Genomic DNA, 19,188 nt, shown 5'->3' on the forward strand with positions numbered 1-19,188 from the left:
TAATATGGAGCGGCCCGCGGTTAGTGAATTTATAGCAATAAAAAATAAAAGAGATTTATTAAAATAATAATATATGTATTACAATTTTTTTTCACATTACATCACTTATCACTACGATAACAAAAGTAGATTCAATATTTCAAGCTAACTGAAGCTGATCATTTTTTCGTTATTATTAACAACAATTACGTAATCCAATTTAATTGTATAAAAGAGATAAAGATATTGTTGATATATTACTAAAAATTCATTTCATTACTGTATTTGCAATATAAACATAATTTTTTTGTAAACTTAATTCAGTTATCACCTTCGTTATCAGTTCATAATATAACTAAATCCTTAAAAATATAATATTCGATTTAAAAAATGGAATGATGAATTCATGGCAAAACAATCGCTTTACTTCATTTGTTAATCAAATTGGATGTTTTAAAAATCTTATGTTAAAAACAATTGACTATTTTTATTAGGTAAGTCATTTTCTAGATCAGTGATCAGTTCCGCGGCACTTTTGTGTGCCGCCAAATTTTGCGAATATATAATAATGTTAATATTATTAAATTATATCATTTTAAAAGAAAAAAAATTACACATGAATATATATTAAATCCACAAAAAAAAATTTTAGTATATTTTAGGTTATTTCGTATATTAAAATTTTTTGATAAACTATTTATGCAGTGTGTTGGTAAGTAAATAATTTTTATCTTTTTTTTTTGTATGCCGCCAATGTATCGTTAAATATGTGCCTCAACAAAAAAAAAGGTTGAGAATCACTGTTCTAGATAATGTATTTAGGCGTTTGTTTTTTTCTCCGTGACATTTTGTCATCTTTCATCAATCACAAATGCTAATATAAATTGGCGCCATTTTTTTTTTTTTTCATCAATGGTGGAAAAGACGCAAGTTAGTATGCGCGAGCGCTATTTTGTGTTCGTTGCACGCTTCGATGACTTCTTGATCGTTGTTCGAGCCAGACGGACTGCCGATGTATTCCACGCCGCACTATAAAGACAAAAACAAAAATACGAACGATAAGTTATTTTGAAAGTGGTAACAAGTCAGACTCATTCAATAGTCTGTAAGTAAAGAACAACACAAGTGCAAGGAATAACGTTGTAACTCATATTTATATTAATAGTATTTTAATATTTATAACTGTTATTGAGTTACAATGTTATTCCTTGCACGTGTCGAGTACTCGTATGTAGTCAACATAACATACCGCATGCATGTACCTTTGCACTGTGCACGCATTAATATTAATATATCAATACAAAAATTTACAACCCAGACAACAGAGTATTTAAATTTAAATATTCTACGTAGGCATATATAGATATTTTTATATATGCCGGTGTTCACGGGCGGATATTACTTTTTTTTCTGACGCGGAACCGACGGCGTTTTGGGGAAATCGGTGGCCGAAGATGTTAAGAAAATTCCTCATAGAGGAAGGCTGTATATTGATCTTCGCCAGTACTGTAAAAGCTTTCATTTTAAATTAACTATCAATACAAAAGTTTCCTTAATATTTCTTCCTTTCCCTTTGTATATGAAAACATAATCGTTGTATGCTCATTCCCGACCCTGCGGACAGAATGGAAAGCAGTCGACGTCGCCCCAAACACGTCATTTCGGATCCTCCCGATCCACTAACGGTGCTTTTAGGTACTTCAAGCACCGGTCACCGTTCTCGTCGAACCCGTCGCTTGCGACGAAGGGCTCGACGAGTAAATTAACCCTCAGACACAGCCCACCGAGTTTCTCACCGGATCTTCTCAGTGGGTCGTGTTTCCGATCCGGTGGTAGATTCTGCGAAGCACGGCTCTTGCTAGGGTTCGTGTTAGCAACGTCATCAGGTTTGGCCCCGTGAGCTCACCTACTAGTTAAGACGACGCTGATATAGCCTCTCAAGGTTATCAGTTTAGGTAGGAAAAAAAAAATGTATGCTTATATTTTAACCTGCACAGCTCGGTCGATGTTGTCTCTGAACGGGAAGAAAGCGTCGGAAGCGAGGGCCACTTTATCCATCTTCTTGATCCATTCCTCGCGTTGGGAGTCCGTTAATAGGGCTGGTGGTTTGCCTTCGAACAACGTGTCCCATTGTTCTAATGGCAAATCAGATCCTGAAATTATTGTTATTGTTAATTTGAGGCTATGTTATTCATGTTTGATTTTTTATAAAGTACAGTAACGAGAGATGATAGTTATGATTTCAGTCATACCGATGCATATGTTATTGAAATTTAAGTTTATTCATCAAGTATTTAGAGTATTTATTACAAATGATGGTTTTGGTTTTGAGGCAGATTCTAATCATTTATAAACATATGGAACAACAACAGCTAAGTACTATTTTCTCCTGCTTGTAAACGGATTTTCTTTTCTTTTTTAATTGTTTAGTAGCTACTGATGAGATTTTCATACAAGGTTTATTGTGTTACAAAATTAGAAGTCGAGATTTTATGTTATTGTATTGAGGAGACATCCGTAGGACGACCAGTCTTTATTAACCAAAACGGTTCTCTTACATCTGCTGTACAAATTTTGAGAATCTGTTTACGAAGCCAGAACAACTGTACTGCAGAAACTCCCTTCTGTACAATGTGTGTCGGAAACTATTATATAAAAAAAACGTTTTTGCAAACAACAATTAACTAAACCCTAATAAGAACAGGAGATAAGGTTAATCTGTTAATTTGTGGACACAACCATCTTAAATCAATGCTTAAATCCTGTTAGCTGATATTACTGTTGGATTATTTAAGAACGAAAAATAAAAAAACGTAGCCTTAGATCTCGATTTTTTTATTGCCTTTGTAGGCAGACGAGCATACGCCCCATCTGACTGTAAGTGGTTACCGTCGCTCATGGACGTCAGCAATGCCAGGGGCAGAGTCAAGTCATTTATTTATAAAATCATGTGCGAAATCTTCAGAATCATAAAATTTTGTTTCGAAGCTCTTTAGACTCCATTTTTAGTTTTTATTTCATTGATGTGTAGACGAGCTCACAGCCCACCCGTTGTTAAATGGTTACCGGAGCCCATAGACATCTACAATGTAAATGCCACTACCCGCCTTGAGATGTAAGTTCTAAAGTCTCTGTACAGTTACAACGGCTGCCCCGCCCTTCAAACCGAAACGCATTACTGCTTCACGACAGAAACAGGTAGGGTGGTGGTACCTACCCGTGCGGACCCACAAAAAGTCCTACCACCAGTAAAAACCGATCGTGATGATCGCAACGGGGCGGGATCTACTAACCGACAGTTCCGTTGACGTAGTTGTCGATGGCGTTGGCCTGCACCGCGCGCGTGACGCCCTGCCTGAACCTCATGGCGAGCACGCAGGGGTGTCGGCGCAGCCACCACAGCGCGGCCTTGCCCCCCGCCAGCCGCGTGCAGTGGATGCGCGACTGCTGCCCCGCACCGATGCCGATCACCTACGTTCAACAACATGATTTATTAGCACGGAACGACAAACAAGTGTGTGTAGGTAGGTAGAAAGGGAGAAAGAGTGAGAGAAAGAGTATTCTTTATTGTACACCAACAAAAGAAACAATGCGAAACATTGAATAAGAAAAAAAAGGAACAATTGACGGTCTTATCGCCAAGAGCGATCTCTTCCATACAACCATCAGGTGGAAAAGAATCGTTTGGAAACTAATTACACGCGGTGTACCAATCAATTGACATACATACACACATTCATACATATACATACACAAATCCTTGTACAAGTGTATTGTGTGCTTGATCCACAGATTGTAGATGAGGTGTTATTCGCGTCCGTAGGAATTACCTAACCATAACCCTACACGTGTCCCCTGGGTGGTGCTAAATGAATAACAACGCCGGGTCTCGAGCGGCGGTAAATTAACTCGACCAAACCAGCGCAAGCTTGGCCTATCAGTGGGAGTAGGAAATGACCCCCACTAGCCGCAACCCTGTAACGACAGGATCGGCGGTCTTGGCTTCATTGTCTGGGCCACGAAGAAAAAAACTTCTATAAAAATCACCCCAAGTGACTCACCTCACGGTGAGACCTCGCGCCAAGGGAATGCATGGCTGATGGGAGATCAGTCGATAGCGATCGACCTCTACGGACATGGCAAACGTAGTTGTACTCTGCCTTCTTAGGGAATGGCGTCACCCCTAAGTGACCTTGTACTTCGTCCAATACTCGTGGGAACAAAATGAATGAAAAACAAAAAAATAAAACAAACCCTACTATGATTCAATCAACCTTGCACAAGAGCATGTTTACAAAAGCACGCAGCAACTCACTCGGTACTATACCGCAAGACATCAACGTCCCTGACATAATATTTAGTACGAAAGATCAAATCAAGCACGACTGGCAACAGGACAGAATTCCGCCAGCCAAAAGAAAGAGAGTGGAAACCGACTCCCCACAGACTGAAAAGGTAAAGAAAAAGCCTAACACAACCACTTATGCAATTACTACAAAGAATCAATTCGATATTTTAGACAGTGAGGAATCTACAACAGACAATAATATAGAAATAGAAAAACCACCAAAACCAGAACCAATATTTGTTACTGGTGTCCTGGATAACAGCGCCCTCCGAAATAAATTAAAAGAAATTGCATCAGCAGACGACTACACTATGACAACACTCAAGTAAGGACACATTGTGAAAATAATGCCAGCAAGTATAGAAATATATAAATCAATACGAGAAATTTTTATCTCAGACAATATTAGCCATTACACATACATGTTAAAGAGCGAAAGACCATACAGAGTTGTACTGAGAGGCCTCCACAGCTCAGAGGATACTACTGAAATAAAGGAAAAACTCAAAGAACACGGGCACGAAGTAAGGCAAATTGTAAATGTACGCCACCGAACCTCAAAAGAACCTCTACCTTTGTTCTATGTAAACCTGGAACCCAAGCCAAGCAATAAAGATATATTTAATTTAAAATTCCTAAATCACATGAAGGTATCATTCGAACCGCCCTACAAGAAAAAAGAAATTATCCAGTGTAAAAGGTGTCAAAGATTTGGTCACTCTAAAAATCAGTGCTACCGACCTTTCAGATGCGTCAAGTGCGGAGAAGACCACCCCACCAGCACCTGTAAAAAAACTAAAGACACAGAAGCTACATGTGCGAACTGTCAGCAAAAGCACCCTGCTAGTTATAGAGGATGTGTCAAATATAAACAATACAAGGAGCATATACTGAAAATTCAACCGAAAAACACGCACAAAAATATAATAAACAGACAAACCAGACTCCCAGATGTAGATATTTCACAGCCTAAGAAATTTAGTACCAGTAATAAAAATATACTAACTTATGCTGAAGCAATAAAATCTAAAACAGACAACATAATTAATTCAAACGAACCGCTTCAAGTGCAACAACTGGGTGACATCCTGGATAAGATGTTCAACAGAATTCAAACCATGATGATCAACATGGTAGACAACATGATGGACAGGTTTGTCCAGCTAATGAGCAGCCTAAAAAAAATTTAGTTCCAATCTCAGAATAATCACTTGGAACGCTAACGGACTAGTCGTACGCAGATTAGAGCTAGAAATGTTCCTGAACATGAACAAAATTGACATAGCACTAATTTCCGAAGCCAGATTTACAAGTAAAAGTTTTTTCTCAATAAGGGGCTATACTATCTACAACACCAATCATCCATCAGGAAGTGCACATGGAGGAACGGCAGTACTTATAAAATCTAACATAAAACATCACCCGCTCGAACCATTCGCGACAGACAAGATACAAGCTACACTCATCAAAGTCAGTGACAAAAGTTCGGACATTACAATTGCTGCAGTCTACTGCCCGCCCAAACCTCAGATATCACGGGAAGACTATAATGATTTCTTCTCTAAACTCGGACACCGTTATATAAGCGGAGGCGACTGGAACGCTAAACATACGTTCTGGGGTTCCAGGCTTGTAACAACTAGAGGCAGACAGCTCTACCAAGCTGTTAAGGATCTCAACCTTGACTGCTTATCAACTTACTGGCCGACTGATCCACGAAAAACTCCTGATCTACTGGACTTCTTCATAACAAAAAATATTATAATCAATAACACCAGTGTGGAATCTGACTTAGATCTCACATCAGACCATTCTGCAGTTATTCTTAACCTGAATAATAAGATAATATTAAATGATGCACCACCCAGAATCTACAATAAAAAAACAAACTGGGAAGAATACAAAAATATTATCACAGCAGAAGCACAGCTCATGGTGTCACTGAAAACAGTAGAAGAAGTTGAACAAGCCATTGAAAACCTAAATGGATTGATCTATAGCGCAGCTAATAGGTCCACACCCCAAGGTAAAGCTAGTAGTGCTAAAGAGCATGTATACCCTGCGTTCATTAGGGACAGAGTAACTGAAAGACGTCGACTCCGCAGAGAATGGCAAAACAACCACTACAAAAGGGACAAAACTGCTTTTAATAAAGCATCGCAACAACTAAAGGCGCTAACGAAACAATGGGCAAATGAGAACTTACAAAGTTACCTCAGAAAAGCTGACGCCTACTAGTGACACAAATTACTCTCTGTACAGAGCTACAAAAAACATGAAGCGTCCAAAACAACAGGCTACACCTATAAAACCACAACTAGGGACCTGGGCTCGCTCCGACGGTGAGAAAGCTACTACATTTGCAGAGCATTTACAAAAAGTATTTGAGCCACCTCCTAGCAACGACCAAAGCCTAGACAATGAAATAGACGAATACTTAAGTTCTCCAAATCAGATGTGTCTACCGTTGAAACATGTCACGCTTAATGAACTAAGACGGGACATCCGAGAACTTAAACAAGGTAAATGCCCCGGCTATGATCTCATTGACGCTACCCTCTTAAAACACCTTCCAAAAAAGGGACTTCTGCTCATACTTGCTATCTTAAACGCATGTCTAAGATTATCCTTCTATCCAAGCCAGTGGAAAATAGCCCAAAACCACTTCAAGATGTGACATCATATAGACCCATAAGTCTTCTTCCTGTTGTTGGAAAAATACTTGAAGGGATTGTGCTAAACAGAATGCGAGAACACCTAGCAGAAATAATACCAACCCACCAGTTCGGCTTTAGAGAAGGTCACGGCACTATAGAGCAAGTGCATCGTTTGGTTGATGTCATTGGGAGAGCGCTGGAAAACAAATTATATTGTTGCGCAGCCTTCCTAGACATTTCCCAGGCTTTTGACAAGGTTTGGCATAATGGGCTGCTTTACAAAATTAAAAAAAAGTTGCCACATTCATTTTTCCCACTACTTCAATCATACCTTGAAAATAGGTGTTTTGAAGTGAAGATCAATTCCGATACATCTAACATGTATGAAATTAATTCTGGGGTGCCTCAGGATAGCATACTGGGACCGGTTCTTTATTTGATATTCACAGCGGATTTACCCACTCACACTTCCACTACTACTGCGACATATGCTGATGACACTGCGATTCTTTCAACACATGAAAATCAAGATGCGGCATCCGATAGGCTTCAACATCACTTAAATCTGATCGAGAAATGGCTCAGACAGTGGCGCATAAAGGTCAACACAGACAAGTCGGTTCAAGTAACCTTCACTCTCAGAAGGAAAACATGTCCTCCTGTAAAACTCTGTGACGTAAAATCACACAATCAGACGATGCTAAATATCTGGGTATGCACCTCGACCGACGGCTCACGTGGTGCAAGCATATATGGACAAAAAGGAAACAGCTGGACTGCAGACTCAGAGGCATGTACTGGCTTATTGGACGCAAATCGCAGCTTTCAGACGCCAGTAAAATGACAATTTACAAAACAATACTGAAGCCTGTATGGACATATGGCATACAGGTATGGGGCACTGCCAGTCACAGTAATATAGAAATACTAGAGCGTTTTCAGAGCAAAACAATGAGAACCATGTTCAACATTCCACCATACCTAAGCAACAAATATGTAAATCTTGATTTGAATCTGACAACAGTGAAGGAAGAAATTGAAACATACAGCAAGAATTACCAAACACGACTTGACCAACACATTAATCAGCTGGCTGCAGAGCTGCAGGGGGAGGGCAGCCTAAGATACTCTCGCCTGAAAAGGAGTAGAATGACTGACTCAACTTTTCCTGATGAAAATCTGACAACAGATTAGATTATTGTTTTTCAAGAAACAGATAGCTAAGTTGCAGGATAGACGTTCCTCTGATGTCGATCCATTAGACTGTCTTGACGTAATATTTTATTTCCATTCTATTAGTATTACAATAAAATCCAATCAAATATTGGTTGGAAATTACGATTCAACGATTCATAGCTACTATAGTTAGATAATTTTATTTGTAATTTAGCGGCTTCATTTAAAAAAAAAAAACTTTAGTTTGGTAGTTTTAGTACGAATTCATTCTAATGAGGCAGCAGAGCAAAGTGACAAATCCCGGATCTTTTTTAGCTGTACACATCAAGTAATGAGGCAAACATTGGTTTTATTAATATTTTTGCATACCTGTCCATCACGGGCGAAGCAAACTGAGTTACTCTGAGTGTATTTTAGAGCAATCGTTGCCACGATGAGGTCCCTCACGGCGTTCGATGGCAAATCCTTCTTGGTGGTCACGACGTTTTTGAAAAGTTCAGCCGTGATCTTCGCATCGTTACGTTTTTGCTCCAATGTTAAACCGAAGATGGTCTTTTGCTCCATGAGACTCGGTTCGTAAGTGGGATCAATCTAAGAACAAAACAGATTTTTTGGTTGAACAGATCAATTTGATTTTCTTCATTTTCCTTTACACACGATAGGCAGCGGCTTGGCTCTGCCCCTGGGATTGTTGAAGTCCATGGGCGACGGTAATCACTCACCATCAGGTGGGCCGTATGCTCGTCTTCCCACAAGGGTAATAAAAAATCTTTATCTGACTTTTTAACTTACTCCATCGTATTGTGGCGGGTAGCCATCATACAACACAAGATATTTGACAGATGCCTGAATCTCGCTTACGACATTCCAAGTTAAGCTCGCATATATACAAGTTCCGAACAACAGCATTCGGACCGTCAGTCTACCGAGCAATGTCACCCGCTCGGTGGAAGATCATCCTTTCGTCGTATACCTCCAAAGTATAATAACTCTGAAGAGTATAAAACAAATTAAGGAATGCAAAGACGCAGACCTTTAAAACACAGTAGTTCCCGCCCTTTTTCTTGCTGAGTAGTTTGAGTGCTTCGGGCGAGTATCCCGGCGCGATGACGCCGTCGGACACCTCCCTGGAGATGATGGTCGCGGTGCTGACGTCACAGGGGTCGGAGAGCGCCACGAAGTCCCCGAAGGAGCTCATGCGGTCGGCGCCGCGAGCCCGCGCGTACGCGCACGCCAGCGCGCTTAGTTCGCCCGCCACCATGCACACCGCCGCCTGCGCACCACAACACACTTATAGTATACTAGCGACCCGCTTTGGCCCCGCTCGGGTCTTTAACAAAAATTTCAACGATATTTGATGTTGTTCTATTTTTTTAAATAAAAGAACACTTATTGCAGCATAACTATAATAGTTAGACATATGCTGTCGCGACACTTTTTGTAAATAATAATGTGTTCTACAAAGTCGTAGTACATTATTTTATTCTATCATCAATAAATAGTCTTCGTATGGCACGCGACGTAAAGAATATTTTAGGTATTTTTTACACCTTTGGTTATATTATTGGAGTTTTTGTAAGGATCCCTAATTTTTTTCAAAAAAGATTATTGCCTATGTCATTCGGAAATAGTATAGCTTCCAAACAGTGAATCAATTTTTCTACTCGATTCAGTAGTTTCGCGGCCTATTCAATACAAACAAACAAACAAATCTTTCCTCTTTATAATTAGTAGTATAGATATAGATAATTAGTATAGATATAGATTTAATTGTATTATTTGCTTAGGCTTTTTTTCGGTTTCTTAAATCATCTTGCTTAAACAGGTATTGTTAAATTGTCGAGATCTAAACTACCAGTTGCTTAACTATTCAATATTATTTACTACCTCTTCATCCGTGAGTGGCAAGCCCACGGCAGCACCGGCAGGGGACACGTGCTTGAAGCTAGCCGCAGCAGGAAGGTTCAGGGCTTCCTTCAGCTCCTTGACGAGCTGCCAGGCGTTCAGCGCGTCGCACAGGTTGATAAATCCAGGCGCACCGTTCAGTGTCGTGATCGGCAAGCTGTCTCTGGTCGTGAAAACCTGGGCCGGTTTCTGATGTGGGTTCATACCTGCCAGCGTGGAAAGCAATCTCGTTCTGTTCACGTTTTTACTAGATTTATGCTATGTTTTGGTGTAGGTAATTGTCACAAAATACTTCTTAAAAGAAATATGTTTATGGTGGTCTGGTGGTCGGACGTATTGTGGACTGCAAAGCGGTAATGCGCCGTAGTTTTTCGAATAGTGCTGTTATTCAAATACCTTACAGTGATGGCCTACACAACAGTATTAGATATCCAGGTCTTTCCCTGGTTACTTCAGTAGCTATGATAAAAACTCTGATCCAGGTTTGTAAGTATGTAAAGTATCTTTGTATGGTTCGCATAGCCCCCTAAAATACCAGCTTAAGTAGGAAAAATAAAATTGATCAAGTCATTCAAATCCGTTTGGGCATTTCTGTATGATAGAGTAACTAACTATGAATATTGTGGTTTGTATTAATACAGTTTATTCTATAAGTTGTTGCTCTGTCTAAATTTCAATGTACTTGTATTCTGGTAAAGCTGGAGAGGCTTCTGAGCCCGATAAGGCTTCCATCCAAAACAACTTTTTTCTACATCTCTTGTCAATTTTTCTGTCCCTTTACAGAAAACTATTTGACCAACATGAATAAACGACAGGACATATACGAATTAAATCAAATCAAATACGATTTCAAAATATTAAAATTGGTCCAACGAATCCCAAGCCGGCTTACAATGAACAGCATTAAATTTTATTTATTCATATATGCATACTGCAAGTCTACATAAATATGCTTCAGCAATTGATACAATTAAGGAAATTTCATACCATATCTTAAGGTTAGTTGGGCTTGTCCGGGCGAGTATTGCTTGCGGAAGTAGTCTGATATGGCGAGGTCATAGTCCGAAGTATGAGTGAACGCCTTCAGGGCTAATCTCTGCCTGTAATTAATGAGACGTTTATTATTACATATTGGTACATTGATAAGGTTCAGAGAAGAATGCCGTCGGGTCGCATCACAACGAGACTGAAACCCATGAGCGATTTTAAGAGATAACTTGTTATGGCTTGCCCCAGATTTGCATACTTTGGCATAACTTTTGATTGCACGACATATGATTTAGTACGTTTTTGACATATTGTTTAGATTGATATAATTAGCTTCTTTGGAGAAATTTAATGAGTTTAAAGTTTTAATTACACCTTTATAACATTATTTGTAAGAATAATATGCTTCTTTAATGTTATGCAAACAGTAGCTACGGTAAGTGTGCCTCAACATTTATATATAAGTAATATTTTGTGTTATAATCTAATATACAATCTGCACTATCTAATATAATAATGTATATCATGATAAATAACAAACATCATGAAATTTTGCAAATCAATTTTCAGCCCTTTTTTTAACTCATGTGTTAGGCAATCTATATCTTAAATTATTCAGAGTACATTTCATGAACGTGTACCTGGTTTTCGCATCAGCCTCCTTAAATACGGTAAGACCTTTCCGAAATTATACAATTCAGTAAGGTGGGCCGTATTGCTCGACTGCCTTCAAGGGCAATAAAAAAAAACATTACGTAGAGGTTACTGTTACCGTTCAATAGTTCCTCCCTCACCTTGTGCCCAAAGACGTCTGATGATGTTTGTTCTCTTTGATTTCTTTGACTACAACATCGTAGTCGGCCGGGTCACAGACGACGGTGACCCGGTCGTGGTTCTTGGCTGCTGCGCGCAGGAGGGTCACGCCGCCGATGTCGATGTTCTCGACCGCGTCCGCCACGGTCACGTCCGGCTTAGATACCGTCTGGACGAACGGGTACAGGTTACAGACCACCACGCTTATCATCTCGTACTTCTGACGTTTCATGTCTTCCTGGTCAGAGTCGGATAATCTGAAACGAAAAATACACGTATCAATGCTTTTCTATTATGCGCTCTAACTATAGCAGCAAAGTGGATTGAGTTTGACTAGTCATTAACAAATGTTGATTAATTTTTAATCGAAATCGGTACAACCGTTTAGGAAACATACATATACGTCGCCTTTTGATATTGTATTCTGCAGCGAAGAATGTATTTCAATCTAGAGCATTAGACAAAACAATAAGTACAATTGGGACTTGGAACTCAGACCACAAGTTTACGAGAAAAAAAATGTCCAAAAGAGAATAGTATTATTATGATTATGTTAACGGCTTGTCTTTTATTTAATTAGTCGACTGTAAATTATCAGTCTTAAAATCACAAATTATACAAGAATTAATGCGAGCTTCATGTGTCACTAATCAGGTGTAGCTCTGCTGAAAGCCCCAGATAATAATACTGTATTCTATGTAAATGAAACATTTGACGAACTATTTGAATATATCTTATGCAATTTGCTATTAGATTGTAAATCGTGTTTCAGTTTGGATATTGAAGTACCATTAAATTGAACATTCCTTACCGAGCTAAGATACCAGCATGTACCGCTGGATGTAAAGTTTTGACCCGACCCCCGAGCATCTCCGGTGCTCTCGTGATGTCAGACACATCTTGAACTGTGAGGCCGGCGTTCCGAAGCGCCGTGGCGGTACCGCCACTGGCGATCAACTGTAGACCACATTCCGACAGACTCTTTGCTAACGAGAGTAGACCCGTTTTGTCCGAAACGCTGAGAAGAGCTGTGCCGGAACACATATTTTAGTATCGACATTTGTTTTCGTAGTCATTTACATTGTAGCGGACTGTTAATACTATTGCAATTTTTTCTACTGAAATCATATACTCCTAGTTTAAGTGTAGGATAACTATTATTTCAATGCTAGTATGTAAGTAGCGGTAGGCAGCGGCTTGGCTCTGTCCCTGGCATTGCTGAAGTCTATGGGCGACGGTAACCACTCACCATCAGGTGGGCCGTATGATCATCTGCCTACAAGGGCAATAAAAAAAAATAGTAATTAAGATAAAGAAGCAGAGTATACTCGTAGCGAGCGGGGCAACTGTGCCGGTGTTCAAATTCAAGTTATCATTTTTTCCAATGAGATACGTACTTAACTCATGTTCACGAATGAACTTGCACTAGAATGAATATTAACATGTAATGTAACATAAATTAAATCGGCATAAATTATAATTTGCGTAATTACAATACAATTGAGAGATAGACTTCAAATCTCAATTTGGGTAACCACTTAACATCGGGTGGGTGGCGAGCTCGTTCGCACATCAAGGCTATTAAGAAAAAGGACGATACAAGTCTGTATGCTAGTGCTAGTACTGTGGCTTCTATTTATTGCTTAACATGGCAACCTATCAATTCGTAAGAATCAAAACCACTAAAAGACTTAAACAAAAAGGAAATCTCTTAAAAAAAATACGTAAAAGGAATTAGTAATATAGGGTAATGACCGTTTACATCAGCCTAGAGTTTTCACGCCTTCAGATTTTAAAAGTGGGATAGTCAGCAGCGTTTTTGGTGGCGACTCTGATATATACGGGGTCCAATAACCACTTAATGCGAAGTGTTTAATACGCGAAAAAACAATTACATTAAACTTTATTAAAAAAAAAATATGAGAAATTCCTTCACATACTTTATAATTGCTAAAAAATTGTAATATAAAAAAAAATACCTAGTTTTCCATTTGACGCCATGTTCTGTTTGCTCAAAAACTACTGTGTAACTGACTTGAACTTGGGTTGACTGGGGGCGATAAGCGGTTATTGTAGTCAGAGATATTCTTGACCTTATCCAGGGGTTCCTGATAACAAAATATTAATTTTATTGTAATAGTCGCAGGGTTGTGAAATTTATTGTATCAGAATTAGGTTTCATTTTAATTTTAATTTAGAAAAATACTACCGTTTTTGAGTATTATATATAGTATTCGTGTAGGCATCTGTGTGCTTAGTGCGAGTTTCTTAACGTTCTCGATAGCGTAAAAGTTAACCCAATTTTGTATGCAGTTGGTACAGCGCCCCTAGCGGCAAACGTACGCAAACGATCCCATTCCATACAAATATGAGCTAACTTTTACGCTATCGAGAACGTTAACAAACTCGCACTAAGCACACTGTAACTGTTAAGACTCCAGAGAGAGAAAGCTCAAAATGAGCGCTATGACGAAAAGGGACCCCTCTGCACCAGGCAACACGTTGTCGGTTACTCTTGACAGAGCGGTCGTGGTCATGTGGAATCCTTGTTTATTATAGCCAGGCAACACACACAAGTTGAAATCGTATTTTAGAATAATACTAGTGAGAAAGACAACCCTATTGCGACAGAAACAGAAAGCTATGATGAAAACAATCAAGATATTGCCTATTTGTATGGAACCAACAAAACAATTCAAAACAAGTACAATCAATATCTTGGACGTAAATCATATGATAAAATTGAGTAAACAAGATGTTTATAATTTTTTCTTTTATATATATTTGTATACTTGTACAAGTATTAGCAAATAAGTGCCTTATTTTTTGTGTCTTTATTGGCATATGGCACCATGATGTTGAATGGTCACCGTCGCTCATTGACTTATGATTGCAAGCTGGTGGTAGATACTGCAAAGCACTGCTCTACCTAGGGCTAGTGTTGACCAATTCTCGCCGGTCCGCACGTAGCTGGGAATAGCCCCTTAGGCTACCAGCATATAGGTAGAAAAAAAAAAAGATGGCAATTCTGGGGCACAGCTTAACCACTACATACAATCACGTTTAAAACCTATTGAAATTGTTTCTTAGAAAACTATATTTTAAACAAAATATATTATAAGTATGTATTATTGACAATTATTTTATGCTAAGACAATCTAATGGTCAACCTAGTGTTGAATCTTAGCTAAGCTGTGATGTGAAATAGATAATATTTTTATGTGATGAGTTGAGCGTTTAAATTTCATAATACTCAAATTAGTTCCACAACAGAGGCAAAGGTTAATGTTACAAAGGTAGCATAATTATTTAACATTGTTTTATGGTGGAGTCAGTAACAGTCTTTGAATCCCTCTCCGGTCACCGTTTTCGTCGAACCCGTCGCTTGCCTGACGAAGGGCTCGACGAGCGAATTAACCCATAGACACAGCCCACTGAGTTTCTCGCCGGATCTTCTCAGTGGGTCGCGTTTCCGATCTGGTGGTAGATTCTGCGAAGCACTGCTCTTGCTAGGGTCAGTGTTAGCAACTCTCCGGTTGAGCCCCGTAAGCTCACCTACAAACGTTAGGGTGAAGCTGAAATAGCCTCTCAAGGCTATCAGCATAGGTAGGATAAAAAAATATCCCTAAATGGGAAAGTGAATTGAGTGGTGGCTTGGAAAAAATAAGCCATCAAATGTATGATTATTATTATATGTATGGTTATGAATAGATTATGTGTAGGACTGTAGTGCCAACCTAAGTAAGTTCACAGAGCCCTTTCACCAGTAATTGTGGAATGATAGATAGTTAAATAAAGAAATTTCAATAGAATCTACAACAAGTAACAGGAATTAGTTTTTATCATTATATTGATGTTCAAGAAAATGTACTATACACATGTTTTATTATATTATTACAGTAAAATAAACCAAAAGTAATGTTATATTAGAAAGTTACACCTTATTCTCTACACAAGGTCAGTGAATCCCACAGTGCTAAGATTGGTGATATTTATTTATTTATTATTAACATTATGATAGCTTGATATATTACTAGCCTGGTGTGTGAATAGTGACAAGGCAGCAAATCTGAGTACATTAGTTCTTACAGTTTGAATCAGTGACAAGTTTGGGAGGTGTTGCACCATGATATTCCTGTTTGGAACACTGAGCGCAATCAACACCTCAGGATGGTGCAATGGAATAAATAGTAAGAAATCTAGTATTCATAAGTTGTAACTGTAATTGAAACTATTTTAGGGTTTAATCTCACATTTTTATTGTCATTATACTTTTACTGACATTTTGACTACTTTAGTTTCTATGGTCACAGACTGGGTAAAACTAGTGTTTCCTTCTGGCCAAAATTAACACTTATTTGAAATTAATATAAGTTAGACTAGCTCTCATTTGGTTAACCTTGTTATGCTGACATAGCCTCTCAAAGCTATCAGCGTAGGTAGGAAAAAGAAAACTTGGTTAATAGAAATTACTCTCTAAAGTGGTCCGCAGCTAGCTTAACCTAACCAGCAGCTAACCTAACAACTCAGGTAGTCCTTCAAACCGAGCCCGATGCTGATTATGTATTATCACAGAAGTTTAAGTTATTTTCCAGAATCAGTTTACAATAATTAAATCTATTTGGTCAAGTGTTTACAAAATTAAACATATCCAAATCACAACATATGTATACCTAATTAGGTAGACAAATATTTCGAACTAACCTGAGTTTCGATATATTTCTTTAAAATATAAACAATGAAATTAAATATATCTTATAAGGTTTTTAACATCAGTAACTGAACGACGAACTGATATTTTTTTTTGCTGAATAGGGATTAAACAATGTATTGCTTCACAGTTCATTAAACAAAAAATAGAAATAAAAAAAAACAAACATAATTCAGCAGAGGAAGACGGAAACACAATTTTTTTTTTTTTTATATTTTGACTCGCATTTGCCACTACTCGTGTGGAAAAGGTAGGGAAACCAGTTTTATTGAGGAATCAATTGGAAGGTTCGAAATTTGGAAAGGATATGTATGTAATAGGATAATAATATATAATAATGCCTAAGAGTTCATAATATATAGTGATTGGGTATAAATAAAAAGAATATTATATTTTAAAACTGTTTACATTTTAATATTATTACTAAATAAATTTTTTTATATCAAGTTATACAAATCAGAATTTATAGTACTTAATAATGTAGGGATTGATGTGGGAAGAGGAACCCGGAGGTTTATCAGGGAATTTATGAATGAGGAACAGTCACGTAGGAGGCATCCAAAGAAAATGTGATTCAAGTCCTCCTCACCAACGCCACAAGCACACAAACTGTTGTTAATGACACCAAGTTTAGCAAGGTGAGAAGCTGTACAAACATGTCCCAATCGCATTCTTATAATACAGGAGGTTGCAAGCTTACATAGACTAATTTTACAGAACCACATTTTTAGAGGAATTCGTTGCTGTATATTTTTATAATAACGGCCTTTATGGCAGCTAGAGCTATTCCAAATACTTTCCCAAGACCTCAGTAAATGGTCTTTAGGAGTGGAAAGAAGGTCAGACACAACATTTTTGTAAGGTGACATATCACCACTATTTATCGCATCTCTCGCAAATTTATCAGCTATTTCATTCCCAAGTATTTTGTGATGGCCAGGTATCCACACAAAAAGAACATCATAACCTTTGAGCTTACAATTTAGAAGTAGCTGTCGACAGTCCATTATATAAACACAGGTTAAACAAGATTTGAAAGGAAATTTCTGCAAAGCTTGTAGAGCACTTTTCGAGTCTGTGAAGATGATGGATTTGTTAAGTTTTGCAAGTAGAATATATTCTAGAGATTTTAGAATACCAAAACATTCTCCAGAAAACACTGTTGTTTCGGGGGGTAGTTTTATTTTTTGGTGAATATTATACTGCTGATGATAAACAGCTACTCCGACTGTGCCAGAGAGTGCGTGTTTAGACGCATCGCAGTATATATAGTGCCAGTCTGCCCAATCTCTATCCATTACAAATTTGATATCAGTGTTAGCGTTTTGGTGGTTCTTCAGGATTTCAAAATTAAAATTTATTTTAGGAAGATTGACAAGAGCTTCGTAGCTGACGGAAAATATAGGTAGAAACTGTGAGCGATGAGTGGGAGCTTGTAATGAAATAAATTTATGGAAACTAATAACTAAGCACGGTGGAGATTTATGGGACCAATAGGAAGAGCATTTAACTTTTTCTGACAATTTTTTTAGTTTGTGATAGAGAGGATGGTTAGAAAATTGGAGAGCTCGAAATAAAAATTTGTCACATAAAAACTGTCTGCGTAATTTTAATGGGGGGTCTAAACATTCTACTTGCAAAGCATTAACAGGGCTGGACTTCATAGCTCCGGTCACAATACGCAACGCTTTAGATTGAATGGCGTCTAGCTTACTTAAGCCTACAACGCTACATGGTTCTAAAAAACATGTCCCGTAATCTAATATGCTTCTTATAATTGCATTATATAAGAGTTTTAATGTGAAGGGATGGGATCCCCACCAAACACCTGAGAGGCATCGTAATATGTTTAATAATCGTTCACATCTAGTGGAGACATAATAACAGTGAGATAATCCTGACAGTTTAGAATCTAATATGATACCCAAAAATTTTACTTCATTTTTTACGGGTATTATTTGTTCATTGTACAAAAGTGTAAATGGTGGCGGTAAACGCATCCTTGAGAACAATACTGAGCAACTTTTGTTTACACAAAGACTTAGGGAGTTGTTATCCAGCCATAGTTTCAAAAATTCCAGAGCACAATTTAGAGAATAACTCAGTTTATTTACAAAGCGACCAGAAACATATAAGACTAAATCATCTGCATACTGCAGAATATTGGCTTTACTAGAAATATGAGATTCTAGGTCAAAGGTATATACATTATAAAGAAGTGGACTCAGCACCGAACCTTGGGGCAAACCTTTCCATGTAAGCCTTGTTATAACATTAGACTCATCAATATTTATTTGTATTTGTCTTTCAGAGAAAAGTTTATGAATAAAATTACAGAAAATTGGAGGCACTTTTAATTTACATAGTTTTGTATTTAAGATGTGAAGATCAACGTTATCGTATGCGGCAGAGATATCTAGAAAGACTGCAAGAACAGATTCATTATTTGAGTAAGCTAATCTTACATCTGTAGAAAAAATACCTAAGCTATCCATGGTACTTTTTCCTTTCCTAAATCCATACTGACTTGATGACAATAGACCTTGACTTTCGAGATACCATTCTAATCTATTTTTGACTAAATGTTCCGCTAGTTTACAGAGAACTGAGGC

The 19,188-nt window shown here is 38.0% G+C and overlaps 1 protein-coding gene across 1 annotated transcript; it reads right to left on the reverse strand.

Moving 5' to 3' along the window:
* Positions 1 to 54: 54 nt before the first annotated feature.
* On the reverse strand, positions 55 to 17,253 carry LOC114239770 (bifunctional purine biosynthesis protein ATIC). Its single transcript, XM_028170152.2, has 11 exons — positions 16,570 to 17,253; positions 13,845 to 13,973; positions 12,677 to 12,893; positions 11,847 to 12,122; positions 11,053 to 11,165; positions 10,048 to 10,271; positions 9,194 to 9,433; positions 8,530 to 8,751; positions 3,273 to 3,450; positions 1,969 to 2,132; positions 55 to 1,008 (listed from the first exon to the last, which is right to left on the reverse strand). The coding sequence occupies exons 2-11, from the start codon at positions 13,864 to 13,866 to the stop codon at positions 889 to 891; spliced, it is 1,776 nt and encodes a 591-aa protein (XP_028025953.2). The 5' UTR covers positions 13,867 to 13,973; positions 16,570 to 17,253; the 3' UTR covers positions 55 to 888.
* Between the last annotated feature and the right edge of the window lie 1,935 nt (positions 17,254 to 19,188).

The sequence above is a fragment of the Bombyx mandarina genome, chromosome 09 (genome assembly GCF_030267445.1).
Source record: "Bombyx mandarina strain Sakado chromosome 09, ASM3026744v2".
NCBI classification, from domain to species: Eukaryota; Metazoa; Arthropoda; class Insecta; order Lepidoptera; family Bombycidae; genus Bombyx; species Bombyx mandarina.